Source organism: Ornithodoros turicata, chromosome 1 (genome assembly GCF_037126465.1).
Source record: "Ornithodoros turicata isolate Travis chromosome 1, ASM3712646v1, whole genome shotgun sequence".
In the NCBI taxonomy this organism is placed as follows: Eukaryota; Metazoa; Arthropoda; class Arachnida; order Ixodida; family Argasidae; genus Ornithodoros; species Ornithodoros turicata.
Genome location: NC_088201.1, coordinates 31773166 through 31791753, shown reverse-complemented (window position 1 = coordinate 31791753; position 18588 = coordinate 31773166). Strand labels below are relative to the sequence as shown.

General features: G+C 46.4%; 1 protein-coding gene across 3 annotated transcripts in view; it reads left to right on the top strand.

Annotated features, from left to right (window-relative positions):
• Positions 1-18588, top strand: part of LOC135377889 (adenylate cyclase type 2-like) — a 305742-nt gene that overhangs the window by 219716 nt on the left and 67438 nt on the right. For all 3 annotated transcript variants that reach the window (XM_064610622.1, XM_064610624.1, XM_064610621.1), the window contains exons 5-8: positions 6638-6789; positions 7826-7937; positions 12645-12772; positions 16647-16805. In XM_064610622.1, the coding sequence (XP_064466692.1) occupies positions 6638-6789; positions 7826-7937; positions 12645-12772; positions 16647-16805 (551 nt within the window). The remainder of the gene's footprint in view (positions 1-6637; positions 6790-7825; positions 7938-12644; positions 12773-16646; positions 16806-18588) is intronic.

Sequence of the window (18588 nt, the reverse complement as noted above, 5' to 3'; positions counted from 1 at the left end):
TTAAATCCCCGGGCTAAATAGTTCGCGAACGGGTGGACCAATCGAAGAACTTTCTTTTTTACAAGTATCTATCCGATACCGGCTACAAGCTGCGCACCGTGTGAACCAGTGGGAGGCGCTCATTATTTAAATAAAAATTCAAATGAGTTTCGTAAAAAAAACATAACTTCTAAAGCAGGGCGCTGTCGGGGTTAAAATGATTACTACCCTTGTTGGGACCTTCAGTGGACACCTTTTTGAGAAAAATCTGCCACCGAAGCTGGTCATTTGTTGCAGTAATTAATTGGTTTCGGTTTATATAATTTTGTCGCGGCTGATCGCGGTGAAGCGCAAAAGGACGCTCTTTCACTCCCTTATCCACCAATGAGCTAAGTCCTTACACCAATGAATTACACCAATGAATTACGTCCTTTTGCGCTTCGCCGCGACCAGCCGCGACAAAAATACGTAAACCGAAACCAATTAATTACTGCAACAAATGACCCGCTTCGGTGGCAGATTATTCTCTAAAAGGTGTCCAGTGAAGGTCCCAAAAGGGGTAGCACCCATTTTAATGTAGACGGCGCCCTACTTTAGAAGTTACGTTTTTTCACGAAACTCATTTGAATTTTTATTTAAATAATGAGCACCTCCCACTCATTCACACGGTGCGCAGCTTTTGGGTGGTATCGGACAGATACTTGTAAAAAGGAAAGTTCTTCGATTGGTGCACCCGTTCGCGAATTATTTAGCCCGGGGATTTAACTGAAACACCCTGTATATATATGTGTCGATTTACCACCTCGGTCGATTTAACGTGAAATTACCCCATTTCTGTTGTTTGAGCAGAGCGTCATCGTCTTTCACTCTAAATTGCACCGGGGAATTCTCCAGTGTGGCCGCGCTAGTGTCAACATTACTTTCTATTGCGTGGACGACAAGTGGGTTGGGAGCGCTTTGTGATCGCGACAGAGATCGCCCATGTGCACACGGGAAAGGCAATTCGTGCGGTTCGATAGTTGTCGAAGAAAGGATGAGTCCCACTTGCGCTAAAGAGAATACTGCTGCGTGTTTTACGAACTCAACTCGCAGAAATACGAGTAAGTTGAGTTATCGGAGAGGGAAGGTACTTATACGAGGGTGGTTCCATAAGTTTCCGGCCCGAGGTAGAAAATGCGCGCGAATTTGAAAATGCGATTAAGGACGCGTGGGGCCATCTGTTGGAGGGCCGGAGCACTACCCTCAACCCTCTCCATGCTTTTGTCGGTTGGAGAGCGGTATTTCAAACAGCCAGGGTGCACTCTTCAGTTGAAATGGAAAAAATCGAGTACCGCGTGATAAAATTCTTGACAAAAGAGGGGCTTTCGCCTAGAGAAATTAAAGCGCGACTGGACAACGTGTACAGGGAAGTCTCTCCGTCGTACACAACGGTAAAAGGCTGACCTAAGCAGTTTCGACTGGGGCGAGAGTCCATTGAAGATGATCCACGCGATGGTCGTCCAGTGGAAGTGGTGACACAAGAAAATTTGACTCTTGTCGAGGAGGAAGTGCTGAGCGACAGGCGTCTGAAGGTGAAGGAAATCTCAGAAAGGCTGGGGCTTTCCAAAACAACCGGTTTTCGCATCATCGGCGAGGCCCTTCACATGAAAAATGTCAGTGCGAGATGGGTGCCACGACTTCTCTCGTCAGTTCAAAAGCAACAGCGCGTCGTCTGTGCCAAAGAGGTTTTGGAGCTCTGTCAAGAGAACGAAGAAGAAATATTGAAGTCAATTGTCACAGGGGATGAGACTATGGTGCTCTACTATGATCCCCTTTCGAAAAAGGAGTCGATGGAATGGCGCAAACCAGGAGAAGCACCCCCAAGAAAAGCCAAGGTCACACGATCCATAAAGAAGATCATGGAAACAATATTTTGGGATTGTCACGGGATCCTCCTCATCGACTTCAAAGAGAGGAACACCACAGTGAATGCGACTTATTATGCTCCACTCCTGCACCGACTGCGAGACGCCATCAAGGAAAAGAGGCGCGGCAGGTTGAGTCGAGGTGTCCGGTTGCTCCAGGACAATGCCCCTGTCCACACGGCTTCTGTTGCCAAGGCTGCACTGAAGGAGTGCGGCTTCGAAGAAATCCACCACCCACTCTACAGTCCAGACTTGGCACCGAGTGATTACTTCCTGTTCTCAAACTTGAAGAGGGACCTCAGAGGACGGAGATTTCAAAACGATAGTGAGGTGCAAGAGGCAGTTTTCCAGCATTTTGCGGACAAAACTTCGGACTATTTTTTCAAGGGTATAAGAATGCTGGTTGAAAGGTGTGAAAAGTGCATCGAAGTTAAGGGTGACTATGTCAAAAAGTGATACACTTGTTTCGTCTCTATGGCTATTAAAAGTTGGTCGGGCCGGAAACTTATGGAACCACCCTCGTATATATGAGAAAGGGAAATATATGTGGAGATTGAATTATGGTATTTGAGGAAAAGGCATCAGTAGTGGGATTCGAACCCACACCCCCTGATTGCCGGTCAGAGATGCTACCATGGAGGAAGGAAAAAGAGGAGGAGCCCTATTGCTCTGAGAAGTGAAGCCGAGATTGGGGGGCCGCTCCAGTGACATCACCGCTAGCCTTCCGGTTTCAGTTATATGCATCTCTATAGGAGCCCCCAACGCATAGTTTGGGAATACTTGGAGGGTATGGTGGTAGCGCGCCGAAGTGGCCCCCAAAGTGGCGTGTGCAAAGCGACCTCGTTGGGCTATTCAGGTAACGTGACCCCCGCGTGCCTTCAAAGAAGCTACAGCTCATCTCCTATCTAACGTCACTTTTCCCACGCTTCTCTCTTCTCCTGTTCTTTTTTCCTCCATGGATGCTACCAACACGGGGACACGCACTCACCCTCAACACATTCTCTCTTACATTGTTGGTACGTTGAAGAGAGGGTAGCTAGCATCTCTGACCGGCAGTCAGAGGGTGTGGGTTCGGATCCCACTGTTGATGCCTTCCCTTCAACTACGACTGGGTGTTGTGAGGCTTGTGTTGTATTTGTCCTTCTATGCTTAATTGCCTCGTCCATGCACTACAACGTTATGTGCGGAGATGTTGGTTGCAGATGAGGATCTGCTACTCTGCAGTGTTGTTGGGGGCAAACGTTACCGAAGAACGTTTGTCGCTGTTAAGAGCGCTCGATCCAGAGAAGTGCACATCGGCCCCTACTTCATTACCGAAACAGAGTGAAAGAAGAGAAGCCCATCCCGTATTCGTGAGATAGTCAAGTGCTGGGGTGATGGATTGGCCCACAACCCCAGGAGAACTTTCAGAGTTAACGGCCCAACACAGTGAAGAAGTATGTGCTTAGTGCCCGCTAGTGTCCCACAGGGGCATGGAACAGTTCGGCGAGCTACATTTCATGATTGTGTACATCCTGTGATTTGTGTGAGCCATATTCAGGAATGAAAAATGCATGGTGGAACAGTCGTTGTCAAGTATAGTCATGTAGTGCTGCCACAGACAGACACTGCCTAATCAATTCACCAGCTGCAAACTGCCGTAGAAGAGGGTCAGCTCCCGCACGCGCGAACCGTATATACGGCCGTGACACACGTCGCTGTCATTTTGCAGCGAGAGCATCAGCATCTGCTGCCTCACTTTCTGTGATTCCATTATGCCCACTGAAATATGACATCTTGTCCAGCCAGCACCACACGGTGATGACTGCTTCAAGTAGTTTGAGGAAGCTCGTGGTTTGGAGACCACAGATCAAGTCCAGAAATGCCTTCAAGTGCAGCCTTCGAGCCTGAGAGAAAAATCCACCTCTGCGGCGAGCACGTATTCTCATGCCCTCACAATGCCGTGAATACCCGCCGCTGTGGACCAAGTACGATGAGACAGCTTGAACACACTGGTGGTACCATCCTCTGGGACATAAAAAGCAGACGATAAGCTGACAGAAGTGACAAACCAATTGGTGAATAACATCTACACAGACCACATCGAGGTGGTGCAGTGTTAGCTGGTTTATCACCTGTTTTTTTTCTCTCTCTCTCTCTCTGTTATGACCTTTTCCAGAAACCAGGGTTAAGGACGTATACTGAAATCGTACAAGAGGGTTATGGGAGAGTTTAGTGCGAGACAAAATGCTCGCCTCATGTGCACTGTGTTAAGGAAAATATTAGATACATGTGCGTACTTTGTATCTGTAACTAGTTGCTTTTTTACACTAACTTGTATCCTCATTTCGAGTATTTTTAGATACCTAAACAAACGTTGATCACCGATAATCGACATTTGGTGGCTAGGCGGCGAATGCAATGTAAATGTAATCTGCTCAGACCGCTTCCTGGTAGGTAGCCTGTGTTCAAATCCCAGCACTGCTGTGCCGTCTGTGTGTTTTCCTTTCCTGTTTTCCTCAGACGCTGTGAGGCTACTGTCGGCACAGTCCCCTATGACGCCAGCCCAGTACGCACAATTCCTCGCGAGCAGCATGGCAAAAACCGGCAGGAAGATAGCTCGACAATAGTGCGCCGCCAACCAACTAACGCATGCATTGCCATGTGCTGCGGCAGTGACGTCATCTTGCATGCTACAGCGTGTGTGTATTGTCATTGCATGCTGCAGCAAACGTTGTAAAACACCGTATAGTGCAGCAGTGAAAGGGCGTTCACATTGACCTAAAGGGACTGTTGCATCTGTTTCAGTCGATTTCGAAACCACAGTGTCATTTCATTCCTCGTGGAGCGGACACAACGGTATCGAAAATCCCACGCGAAAGAGTGGCGTAATTTGACTGTTATTCGACCAGAGCAGACGACGGATGTTGAGGGTATCCCGGAATTCCCGCTCTGGAAAAACGAGAAAAAGTCATTCCCCGAGAGCCCATGAGGGCGCAACCTTGAGAGAAGACAATGCCGCGGGCGTCTCATAGAGTTACGGGGCGTCCTTTCCACAGGGGTGGCATCCAATGTATTGTTCCGTAGACGAAAACGTGCTGGCCGAACGCAATGCATCCTGGACAGGTCCTGGTCGCATGTTCAGAGCAAACGTCAAGGCACACGTGACATTAAAGATGGCGGCGCCCGTGATCGGTGGCCAAACCGTTTGTAAACAATGCGGTTGTTGTTTCTGTGCGACGTTTTGGATGTTTTTCGATCACGGTAATTATTTTTATCCGATAATCTCGCAGTAAAACGAGCCGTTTTGCACATAAGGGCTTGTACTGTTGACGACTTCCAAAGACGTGATGACGACGGCGCGTTAAAGCTCACTGAGCCGATGCGATGTACTTAAACTAAGCAGAAATAGGCTACCATGTTGCGGAAGAAGCACCGCGTAGTTTACGCTGGCAAAATACGTTCATCTCTTCTCGCTATGACGACGGGAATATGTCGGTAAGCGGCAAAACGACATGTAAACAAAGTCACATGACCTCAAAATGACGTTTTCTATGACGTGCGACCAGGACAAGATGGCAGTTTTGCCAAGGGCACCCGCTTGAGGGTAATTACAACAATAGCGGGTTTGTGTCACCCCTGTGGTCCTTTCCTCCTCTGAGCGCCGCCCTCTCACTCCTCCGCTTATGGAGTGACGTCACGCCGCCGGAGCTTCTGCGGCCGCAGAAGCATCGCTGATCTTTAAAATTCGTTTATTTAATATCGAAGCACTTTTCGGGCGAAGAAATTAGCCGGGTACATTGTCAGCCGGTGCCGAACATAGTGGCATCGGTTTCCTAGATGGGTTTCCGGATGCGACCGTCCCGTTAATGATATACAATTGTGATAAATATCATAATGTGCGGAATATCATCAGCCATTTGATCACGCGTAAATAAATTTCCTGTATAATACGTCACATGTACGTAACGGAGCAACACCACCTATAAGCCACACTCCGAAAGTAGTCATTGTTTTGTCGATAAAAAAATATTGCCGTCGTGTATGCAGAATATCACTCGTATGTAAACGAGAAATGCACATCATCGTATACAAATGTAGGCCATTTAGCTAACTTGTGGAGAAAGGTCGAGCAAAGTAACTGCAAAAGTACTGAGTACCTTTTCTGAGGTAACCGTAGCTGTATCAGTGTATTTTTCCATGGGGTATCTGTAATTGTAACTTAGATACTTTTGAACTCATTACCCTGCTCCTTAATATGCAGATCATACTACGTATTTTGTTTGTTTCTATCTCCTTCGTCCTCTCGTACTATTTTCTTTTCGGTCATATTTCTAGTTCCCGCTTACATTTCTGTTGTCGTCGCCTTCTGTGTGGTTTTGAGTATTACAGTGTCACGTTCCTTCATAACCGAACACAGTCGCGATTGAACGTTAATAATAATAATTGTGTGTTTACGTCGCGAGACAACTGAGATCATGAGCGACGCCACAGCGGTCGGTCTGTGGATTGCTTTTGCCCACCTGAGGGTTCTTTAACGTGCGATGAAAGCTCATCACACGGCACCCCGTATTTAACGTCCCTCGCGGAAGACGGCGTGCCTAAGCAACTTGTACCCTGCCACCAAGTTGCTGGCGTCCTCGGCCGGGTTCGAACCCGCGATCTCGGGATCAGAAGGCGCCGCTTGAACGTGTTAGACCTTGTTGCAAAAATGGCAACATAATGCAACTGACAATACAGCTGCGTCCTCCTCTGTTCCGTTTTACGTTTTTCAGGAACAACTGCTGCTGAGCGTCATCCCTGCCTACATAGCAGCCGAAGTGAAGCGGAGCATCATGCTCAAGATGGCGGATGCTTGTCAAACATCAGGAAAATCGAGCCGTCAACGCTTCCACGAGCTCTATGTGCAACGACACAACAACGTCAGGTAACTGCACAGTAGAAAGCAGACTCGTGTAAATACATGCACTCTTAAAACAGAACACATATAACGCCGAAGGCCAACCACTACACAGAATGATCGCTCCTGATTTCTGGAAAGGGCGAATGTCACAAAAAAGTGTATGTATTGTCATCAAGTAGAACTACATACGGAGGTAGACCCCACAAAAAAGCGTAACCTCCTGTTTTGTACATATCATATAGTGAAATAACAGTGCCACTTGGAATGATTTTTGCTAGGAATGTGTTAATTATAGCTGAATTTAGCTAATTATTTAATTAGCTAATTCGTTAAGTTTAGTTAATTAACTGAGCTTAGTGAATCTGGACATTTGAATCTGCGCAGCAGCTACACTACCGGTATAAGGAGCTCCTTTGTTGAGAATATAGCGTTACTGTGACGTTCTATAAAGCTTGGGAAGTTTTAGTTCGTTACGCTGAACGCCCATTCAAGATTTAATTTCTCATCTTTTTTCTTATGCCACTGTACGCGGAAATGACCACTACTGCATCCAATCTAGCACAGTATTGTACAGCTAGCACACTTTTAATGCTTGCGTTCATAACAAACAGCTATGTAAATGTTAAAGTACAACTGTAACGGGATATTTTATCATGGGGCCGAACGAGGGCACTACTGCCAAAAGCTACTACAGGGACTACTCGGGAGAGTGAATTGATGCCTGCCTTTCGGAACGTGTTTTGCGAGCACAGTCACAAAGTGCTAAGCCACGTCCGGAAGCTGCCTGAACGTGGGACACACGCTTCAAAAAACAACACACAAAATGGGATTTCTTCATTTCACCGTTCTTGTCCCGTGGGTGCAAACAGATGCAGATTGATAGTTGAAAACACACCCTTGCGTACCCGTTTGCTTATTTATTTGTTGGCCTCACGACGCCTTTCGACGTTCGCTGTTTCATTTTACGTGCCAATGCATGCACTTTAAGTCGTCTTCACCGGTACTTCATGTATTTGTTTTTGTTGTTGCTGAGAAGTCTTTCATTTTCTCAAAATTGTAGCATTCTGTACGCTGATATCGTCAACTTCACGCGGCTTTCGGAACAGTTGTCAGCGTCCGACCTGGTGCAGACGCTGAACGAGCTGTTCGGAAGATTTGACCAAATCGCCCAGGTGAGTGGACCCACCTACGCCAGTGCTTTTATCCAACACTGTTCAAACGTGTGGTTTTCTAGCCTCAAGACTGATAATATGGTGTAAAGCCACTGTCTAAGTATAGTTTGAAGCGCACATGCATGGTTCTTTCAACCAGGGGCGGATCAAGGATTTTTCTGAGAGGGGGCTCAGCTTTGGCCAGCATGGTAGATACACCATCTAGGTCAATTAAACACTATTTGAAGACAGAAATTGAGGAGGGCGTATTTTCGTAAAACCTTTTGCGTTATCAGAGAGCTTTAGTAGACCGTTTTTGCATCTCCGATACGGTAGCCGCTACGGCGTTGGTCTCATGGCGCATGTGCGTAAAAACGTAGCAACGTAAGCTATTATCCGACACAAAAATTAGCATCTTCGGCCATTCTGCAACAAGTATTTAAACCCGGTATCTTTATAAGGCCATCGTTGACGGTGAATTTTTGCGAAGCTCTTTTTGAAATGCCAGTAACATTTTATTGAAATTCTTTTAATGTCTGGTGAAATAATTCAATTTGTAAGTATTGTTACTGTGATGATTACACAGTTTCAGCGTACCGCGAACACAGTCTGTCACGTGGTAGTGGCACATGCCACGTGACAGGTCAGGAGGTTAAGCTACGGACGAACCTACGCGATGGTTGGCCCTGTAAAGTTATCGTTTTAATATGAAGCACCTCCGTGCTCTACACGCACCTCCGCAAACAGCTGGAGAATGGTCACGTAACAGTCATAGCTAGATCACTTTATAATAGCCACTCGCTGATGCTATTCTTAACAAGATATATATATATATATATATTACAAGTATGCACTCAAGCAAGCCGTTCTATTATGTGTTGTTTTGTGTAAGTAGCTTATCGTGCCCTTTCTGATCATGTAGCGGCGGCGTGTTATAGGAATTGTTGCTGTGCTTCACGTTTCCTTACGACCACGATCTTGTACAGCTCTTGCTACATGTACAAACACGTTGGGCACACCACATTTACCCTAACGGAATGCCATTACGCCACCTTCTGTACCAACATAACACGCACTACAATCGTTAGCTTTTATAGATGCAGCTGTTATTGCGCCGGCACTTCCACTAAAACGTGATTTTCTACCGTGGCTCTCTAAAAGAGGGCCCTTAAAACGACTCCACTAGAACGACACTCGCTAAACGGCTCAGCGTCACGTCTGATGTCTTGTGCGCGTGAACGATTTTATACTACGAGCAATAAAAATGAGTTACTCTGATCAGTCGTGCGTCTGAAGTGGTTTTGCGTGGTCACTTCGCAGTGCTCTACTCAGTTATTTACCGTATATCACACACACACACACACACACAAAGCGAATTGCTATTATCCTAGACGATGAATGCCAGTGCAGGCTCTCTAAAAAATCAGAACTTTACCGCATAACAAGCGCAGAAGCAACCGTCGTTCAATCCGTCTTTCCTGAATCCATCGAAAGGGTAGGAGTTGTTGTATCAATTAACATAATATCGAAATGGATATAAGAAGACGTGTATACTTTCCATTTTCAACAAATCAGAAAAGACCCATTCTGAATGACGGTCGCTTCAGCGCATGTCGTCTGCACGCGGAGCAGACGACACGGGTCCGCCTCGGTGGCATGGATGTTGGTACGCTGACGGTTCCTTCCTGCATCAAGACAGTGGACATGTGTGCGATGCAGCAGTCAATGAAGTTATATGTTCGCGATAAACGCGTGGGATAATGCGGTTATATTTTGCGACCTAACCGAACGGATTACTCGAATTCTCGGCTGCACTGGGAGCATTAATTATTACGCTTGCCTTCACTGCGCCGGCAAATGACGCAAGCTTTGGAGCGGCCTAGCATTATTTTTTAAATAAAAATATACAGAGATGAAGAACCAAGTAGGAAAAACAAGAAAAACTCGTGTGCGTATAGTATCTGAACACGATTCGCTTCCTTTCGTGCAAGCAAGTAGAATGTATACGTCGTCCACTCGCTGCTTCCAGGTACAAAGCCATAGCAAACACTTATTCGGATGACTCGTAAAGCGAATGAAGCACAACACACACAAAACCAGTATACATGAAAGGAAAGGAAAGCATAAAGATCATAACAGTGGCCGCGGTGCGGACAGCAGACGACCAGCCTGCACCTGCACTCGCTTGTTCGTTTTGGAAACGCTAGTGCTGAACCTATATTGCATTGTCTCAGTCGGCGGCACATACTCTTGGCACCACACCGGAACTCCCCTGAACTAGCGCCGGAGGTGCACGCCTAATCGAAAAAACCTCTTATCAATCGACGTGCATTTTTGCGGAAAATAGAAGACGACAGCCCCAGAAACCCAATCACGCTGTTTCGGAGGCACCCGTCTTGTCGACCCTTGGCGGCATATCTTAGGGAAACTGTGCAGTTTCCTATCCTCTGTTTCATTTGTCTCCGCGTACCGCTGCTTCTTTTCCAATGCCTCAGTCCCACTGGACATGCCGCGGAGGCAACTTTGCACGCACACAGTTACCTGTAGACTCTGTTTGTATATATACTGTAAAACACTTTAATAAGGGCAAATATCAGCGGCTCCTAAATTTCGCGAATTCTGAACTGGTAAAATTCGTGGCTTCATTGGCTTATACTTCGTGATAAGCTCGAGGTTGCTGCAGTTGGTAAAAGCGACACTCGACATCTTTGTGGTGTAAAGCGTTTCAAATGCTTACCAGTAGCCTGTACAGCCAACTGTGAAGATAAATCTTTAGGTTCCAACGTAGATTTCAGAGTGTCGAGTGCTGCTAAAAATTTTCGCGTGTCTTTAAAAGTCGCGAATTTTTCAATTCGCGAAAATTGAGGGCTCGCGAACAACAAGGGTTTTACAGTGACGTTGCCACAAAAAAGCGTACACTTTTATAACGATCACTTCTAGTACAGGTAAAAAAATGTATACGCGTTTTTACCTCTAAAAGCAAAAGGCACACCCTTAAAACGGTCACTTCTCACGCTACCTTTGAAAACCCCATTCATTATCATTAATTTATTTGTTGTTGTTGTTTGAAAACGGATAACTCCTGGTGCTTACATAATGGGCCGGTAACGAGCTTATACGAAACTCTCTTGTGGCCAGAGGTTACAGGCAGCGTCATGGTCACCCGCGGGAGTTACACGATCATAATGCGCTCGATGTAACCCGTAAACAAACTGTTACTCGTAAATAGGTATAAACAGGTAACGCTTCTGAGGGTTTTATGTGCACTGTGCCAGCGGAATACTTTCACATTTGTGCCGCGAGACGAAGTAGTCACACCCTATTTCATAAATATCTGTGCACACACATTACTGCGTACAGTGCGCAGAGAAAGAGCAGATTTGAGAATTAATTTCAGTGTATTTTCAGCGTACTTTCGATCTTGACATCTATACCACATCTCAGTATTACGTGATGTTGCACAATGCCGTGTCAATTCTCGGTTAGCTTGTTAGAGGTTATCCTACTTTTCGAGCTAAAAATGTGTATACATTTTTACCTCTATTAGAAGTGACCATTATAAGAGCGTACGCTCCGCTCTTTCCTCAGATCAGAGGCAACAACTGTATAATCAATGTATATCAGTATAGTTGACGCAAGCCGGCTCTTTGCCTGGCCAACCTTTTCTTTTCTTTTTTTTTTGTTTCTTAATAACCATATACCCCCCCCCCCCTCGCCCCTAGTTGACGCAAGGGCATGTTGTCAAGGGCATGCGGTGAAGATATGCTTCTCCAGTGTATGCAACCTTTGCGAGAGGAACGCCTTTTCCTTTCGTACATATTTGCTTTTCTTTCTCATCGTTTCTGCATCCCAAAGCCAGAATCCGAAACGCAAAATTTCGTCCGTGTGGATGCACGACAGAATGTTAGCATACATCACCATGCAGGAAGCCAGCTTCACTACGACATTCCAATACGGAGAATCTAGTGTGGGTACAACTTCGGGTGACTCTGTTAGGTGACCATTTTCTCGTTGTAGTGGCTGCGATTTGCAGGTAAAATTCAGTAGGTAGAATCATGCAGAATGCGTTGTCGCATTAGCTTCAGCTGTTTATGCTCGTTTTTCCAAAACGTCCGTCCCTCCTCAACCGTTAATACAATATCTAATCCTTTTGAGCTGCGCTTAGAACGCATTCCTAGTGACTTTCTTCAGTTGTACTGAACTTCTCGTACTGAAGCGAACACTGAAAGTTCCTATTCCGTTCATCCACATCACGTGGATGTCTCTCCGACTTACGCAGTCTGCACTTAGTTAATTGGAGCCGTCGGCTTTCACCGATCGCGTGGCACTCCGAGAGACGGGTTCGTACTTTGCTCTAACTTGTTCAAAGGTGTTGACCACAGGAGTACGTCCCAGCCTCGCTAGTCGCTAGTCGGTGGTTCCACTAAATCACCGGCACTGTTGTAGGAGAAATGTGTTGCAAAACGTATTGCTGGACTGATTTGGCAGCTTAGCGAATAGAGCTAGCTTAGTTAATGGTTCTCAATAGCAATACAATACATATGTATGCTATATACATATATAGCTGTCATTGAAGAGGTTAACTAGTGCATTCCAGTAATTTCCACAGATTTGCATACTTCGCAATACGCGCAGTTATCTAGTGTAAAGTGTGAACGCCGGTGTGGAACGATAACTTATGCTCGATTTCTTTGGGTTTTATCGTTTATTTTATGAATGCTGTTTTAGGATAATCACTGTATGCGGATCAAGATACTTGGTGACTGCTACTACTGCGTGTCAGGACTTCCCGTGTCGCGTCCAAGTCATGCGTACAACTGTGTCCGTATGGGTCTCCAGATGATCGAAGCAATCCGGTGAGTTTACGTTTCTAGTTGCAAAAAGATGGCTCAAACACGTGTCACCATGTAATTTTGTTGCTCGCTGAAAGAGCCTGTTACCTGTTTTCTCATTACTTTATACTCTGATGTTTATGCCGAATTGGGCAAGTGGCATCCGGGGAGACGTCACACAAACCTCTTTAGTACCACATGTCATGCCTTTTATTGACATGTTTTGTTTGCTAGCTAGGCAATATTCACACCAATACCTATTGTTCTTGATAGATAGAGATATTTCTACTCATTGATAACGCTACCTCAAATCAAAAACTTTAAAAATATACAACGTTGATTTCACACTCTAAAAACACAACTTTACCGCATAGCACACTGTGCGCCAACCATTGCCACGAATGATAGGGTTATTGTTCCTGATTCGAAGAGAGAGTGGGGCGACACAAGATGGTGATGGTTGTGTGGGTGGAGGTGGGGGTGATGATGGTAACAACTTGCCGTTGTTGGCCTCACAGCTGTGGGCATCGTCACGACTGTAGCTGAAGATGATGATGAGCAGAAGATGGGGGAGTGAAGCAGGCTCGGTGCGTCATCCGATTCGAAACCCGAGTTGAGTCAGGGTCATTTAGAGGCCCCGAGGCAACCTCGTTACACAAAGGAAGCACCCTATATTCTATGCCATCATTCGTCTCGCGGAGAGGATGGCGCTGGGTTGTAAAATGGCCTGCAGGGTATCGTTCTTGCAGTCTGCAAATAATTTTTGGCGCGGCCCTTCGTGCAGTCCTTTAGGGTGTACTCGATAGTTCCAGGATCATGCAGTGCCTGCAATTCGCGTCATCCGCAGCTTCAATTTCGAGAAGCAACGAGTTAGTGAGCGCTGACCCGGTTCGGAGCCTGCGGATCGTTGTTTGGAGTTTCCGTGGGATCCCTGTCATTGGGCGCTCTCACCGACGATTCACCATGATATCACGGATGCCAGGATTTTTTGGGGTCAGGATGTCCTGATCCCCTCCTCAATTTCTATCTTCACAAAGTGTTTAATTGACCTAGATCGTGTATCTACCATGCTGGCCAAGGCTGGACCCCCTCTCAGAAAAATCCTGGATCCGCAAGTTGCAGCAGACGTGGGCTCGAGACGCCAGACGGTCAGCATGTTTCCGCTGAGCCCAGCATGCGAGGGGATCCACTGCAATCTCAGTGCCACACGATGATAGTTGAGCACACGGTCTCCTGACGCAGCGTGCCAGGATGTTGTCACATGCATGGTTGGAAACTTTTTTAATTGCGCTGCTGGAGTCAGTGAGGATGACTGCCTCGTTGATGGCCCTGACTTGGATGGCAGCGACACAAAAAGGCGTACGCCCCCCCCCCCCTCTCTCTCCCTCTCTTTGAATCAGAAACGGTAACCCTACCATTCCTGGCGCCAGGGTGTCGGAGAGAAACGAAACAGATACCCGATAACCGAAAACCGGAAAACAACGTTATTTTTGTTCGAACCGGAATTGAATGAAACCGAATACCTGTTTTTCGTTCCGGATGGAAACCCCAAAACCTCTTACCGGTTTTCTGGTCACGTAGAATATCTGACTTATTTATTTTTTACATGGTGATACTCGTACGTGGCAAAAGGGGCTGGCGTTACGCTCCACCAGTGTGCATACATCTGTGTGCTGTCCCTCGTTGCTTTGCAGTTGTCAGTTGGCACTTAGCGGTCCTAAGACTGATTGTGACAAACAAGGCTTCCTTCAAAATTATCAGCTCTGCAACTTACAAAACTTTCGGGTGACACCCCAATTCAGGCTTGGATGGGAGGTCCAGTTGGCGAAAATTACCCGCCAGTGAACATCTGATAGCCCAAAGCAGTTGCACGTCGATTCCTATGTCACTCCCATTCTATAGGCGTCGCTTGCTACTTTTTTTTTTTTTAACTCCGATTGACCTACTCGTGTTCCGTCATAGTATCTCATACTGGAATACACAAGCCAAAATCAGTCGCATGTGCAATAGCCCCAGGTAGACAAGAGCCTAAGGAAGGCTTATTGTTGTTCCTGTTCCAAGGATCTCATGGAAGGATTGCTTCAGTCCTGTTTTTTTCTACCCCTTTGTTTGACATAATAGTGAGTTTTAGTATATCGCACGCTGTCGCCTTTGTGTACGTAAGGGATAGCGTGGTGGTTCTGTGCAATGCACAAAGCTCTGTTTATGTATTACGCGTGCGCAGAACCACCAGCGCTATCCCTTACGTACGCAAAGGCGACCGAGTACGATATATACTAAAACTCACGAATAAACGTAGTTTTCATTTAAAGGTTGCATCATCATTACTTATTTGTTGTTGTTTTGCTGGGTCCTTCGAAAACGTGTTTACATGAAACGGTACGAACCGATGCTTCTTTGTTCCGGACATAAGCGTTTATCCGGAACAGAAACGAAAACCGGAACGAAAATCCTTTCGGTTCGACACCCTGGTTGGCGCTACGCGGTGAAATTCCATCTTAGAGTGCAGAAATAAATTTGCTACGGCTGATATACAATATTGTATTAAAGGTGCATGCAAAATTACTCCTCGTGGAATGAAGGTGCCGTTGCTTTGACACAAACACAAAAGGAACCGTATTCATCCGTTGCGTCGTTTGTCACTTATGCGCGAAAGAAACCAACTTCTCTCCTCTCAAACTCTTCTCTACTCTCCTTCTCAAGCAGAGTGGCAATGTGGAGCAGCCTGTGATTAGTCTCCTCAAACGATTTGTCGAATCATCGCGTGAGATCGTTTGAGGTGACCAATGACAGGCCGCTCCGCATTGCCGCGCTTCTTGAGAAGGAGAGAAGTGGGAAAGCATGCATTGCGCATTCTTACGCTCATAAATCACGAACGACGCAACGGATGAATCCCGTTTCCTTTGTATTGCTGTCGACGTAACGGCTTCTTTCGTTCCGTGGCGAGAAATTTGTGCATTTTTGCACCATAGTGCCCCTTTAAAACGAGCACGAGAACCTCTTGCGAGGCACATTTTCTCCCCCATATACTGCACAACAGCGATTGGGGGATTCAATTCATGAGTCATGTTAGGCCATGAAGCTTGACAGCACGTGAACACATTCGTTAGGCAGGCGACACCGTTGGTCGTTACGCGAGCGAGAGATTACGCCTTTGTCCCGTTAACGAAAAAAGCGCGCACGTGAAACGTGTCACGTGTCCGTGTTAACGAGAGCCCCGCCCCTCGTTAGCTCGTCAGCGATGGAAGCAATTAAGCCCCCAGGTTCGGTTCGACTCTCTGCCTGTGAGTGTTCCAAGAGTAATAATGAGAGTGCCCCCTAGGGAACAGGTTGTGCTTTCGTGACTGCGAAGTACGGTGGTCCGCATCTTTTCCAATGGGCGAGATGAAATAAGACTACGCATGCATTGCTTGGGTAAGGACGGGGATTCAGAAACGTGTAAACTGCGAGCCATATGTTGATATGGAGCTAGGTGAAGCCTACGAGGAAGGTTAATGCGTTATAGGCAATTATAAAGACGAGGCAGACAAAAGATGTCACCTCCTAAAAATTAAACTTCTGCTCTGCGTATTCACATACACATACATTTTTTTGTAACGTGTAGGAGAATACTCATCATCTAACTGAACAGGGTGTCTGGAACAGAGGAAACCAAAAAACAAAAGTATAAAAATGTTTACGACATAGTTAATACCACACAATGCGTCGCGCACTTTTCCTGCCCTCATTTCCAGAAAAGCGATCCTTGTCTTGGTTTTTGCGCACTGCACTTCAAGATTTTTGCCTGAAACAATTTTTTTTCCTCCATGCTCCTCCTTTCCCTTCATTTGTTTCACACATAATGAGCGCTAAATAACTTTGTGTTTCTCACGCATGTTACACCGCTTTTGTTCCATAGCGTGGTTCGCGAAGCGACCGAGGTCAACGTGGACATGCGCATTGGCGTTCACACCGGCAACGTTTTGTGCGGAGTCATAGGACTCCGAAAGTGGCAGTATGACGTGTGGTCCGATGACGTCACCTTGGCTAACCACATGGAATCAGGAGGAGTTCCTGGGTGAGTTTCCGATCAACGAATATTTCATTGTGTCTTGTAAGACCATGCGTACAATGTTAAAGAATGTGTTTTGTCTGTCGCCGTCCGTATGCGTATTTGTCACGTGTGTCATTAGCACGATGCAACACGCGGCACGTTCTTTTAATAATTTAATTTCACACGGTTCCCAACAGCTGAGCGGTATTGCGTTACGGTTTCGCATTAAAGAGGCAGGAAAGTGCAAACACTTCTCCTCGTGTAATGAAAGATGTTACCTCGACACCAACACTAAAGTAACGGGAGTCATCGGTTGCGTCGTTCGTGATTTTATGAGCGAAAGAAACTGCCAATGTAATGTACCCTCTCCCTGTCCTTCTCAAGAAGCCCGACAATGCGCAGAGGCCGCGGATTGGTACTCCTGAAACGATCCCCCGCAGTGATTGGACGAATCGTTTGCGGAGACCAATGAGAGCGCGCTCCGCATTGCTAGCCTTCTTGAGAGAGAGAGGGAAGGGGAAAGTGCAGGTTCTTCTGCTCATAAATCACGAAGGAGTCGGAAGGACGCAAGGGAAGGGAGGGGGGAGGAAAGGGATATTGGTGTTAACTGCATCTTTCATTCCGCTTGCCCCTTTAATGTCCGAAGTGAGCGTTTTCTGAATACCCACTGCAGGAAACTGATAATCATAACAGTGTCACCTGTAGGTGATTTTACACAACGCGACCGGCTGAGGGTCCTATTCTTTGTTTGATGTTAGAACGTTACTTTATCACCTCAGTACCGTTTTAGCAGAAGTGGAGGAGAGAGAAAACGAAGCAAACGTTTTCAGTCTAATAATATAGACAGACACACTTGGCTGGAAATCCTTCAGGGTAGAAACATTATGCATTGTTATTGATGTTATATGCAGCTGTATGTATACACTCGGATTGATCAACGCCTTATCGCGTACGTGGAGTGATCACATATACGTATTAACCCTTTCATCAGTATGATGTGTAGCGGCAAAGAAAATGCCAGTCGTTTTTTCTTGTTTTCCTGTTGTTATTTATAACTTAACCTTGTCGTTATTGCGTGGAAAGCCGGCCGAGCGTTCGTTTTCTTTCATAACGGCGTGGCATCACACCGGCAAAGTTGAATCGCGGGCATTGTTGATATGTGCTACTGGCCAGATGTCGATGGTTTTCAGGCGGTTGTTTCGCCTCTAACATTGTGATCAACAGGACATTTGGTCTTCCGCCTCGATGCCAATACACAGGACCCATCCAACAGTTGGCGATACAATACACAGGACATTTGGAAGTGAATATAGGCCACCCATGAATAAATTTTTCCCCACAACAGGACAAATTATTACATACAAAAAATTACATATGTAAATACTTAATGTACCGACCTCGGTGGATCAGTTGGCGTGTCGGCCTGTGCCGATGAGAGCCAGCAAGCTCGAAACGGCCGTCTCCCTTCAGATCGGCGTTCTAATGATCGCCGTGGAGGGAGACAACGTAGTTGCATGCCTGCTCTTCGTTTTTGGGGCGGGGGCAGTACTATTTTTGAACCGTGATGTGGGCAAGCTTGTGCTTGTCCCATCCTACAGTTGGCAATAAAACGGCCTACTGATCCCAAGGTTGCGTGTTCGATGCCGTCTTACGCGAGGGACGTTAAATATACGGCGTGCTGGGATTTCAGTGCACGGTAAAAAATCCTCAGATGGGCAAAATGAATTCACAGACCGACCACTGTAGTGTTGCTCATGGTGGTGGTGGTGCTGGTGAAAGGGCTCGCCGTTGTCGGCCTCACATAGGT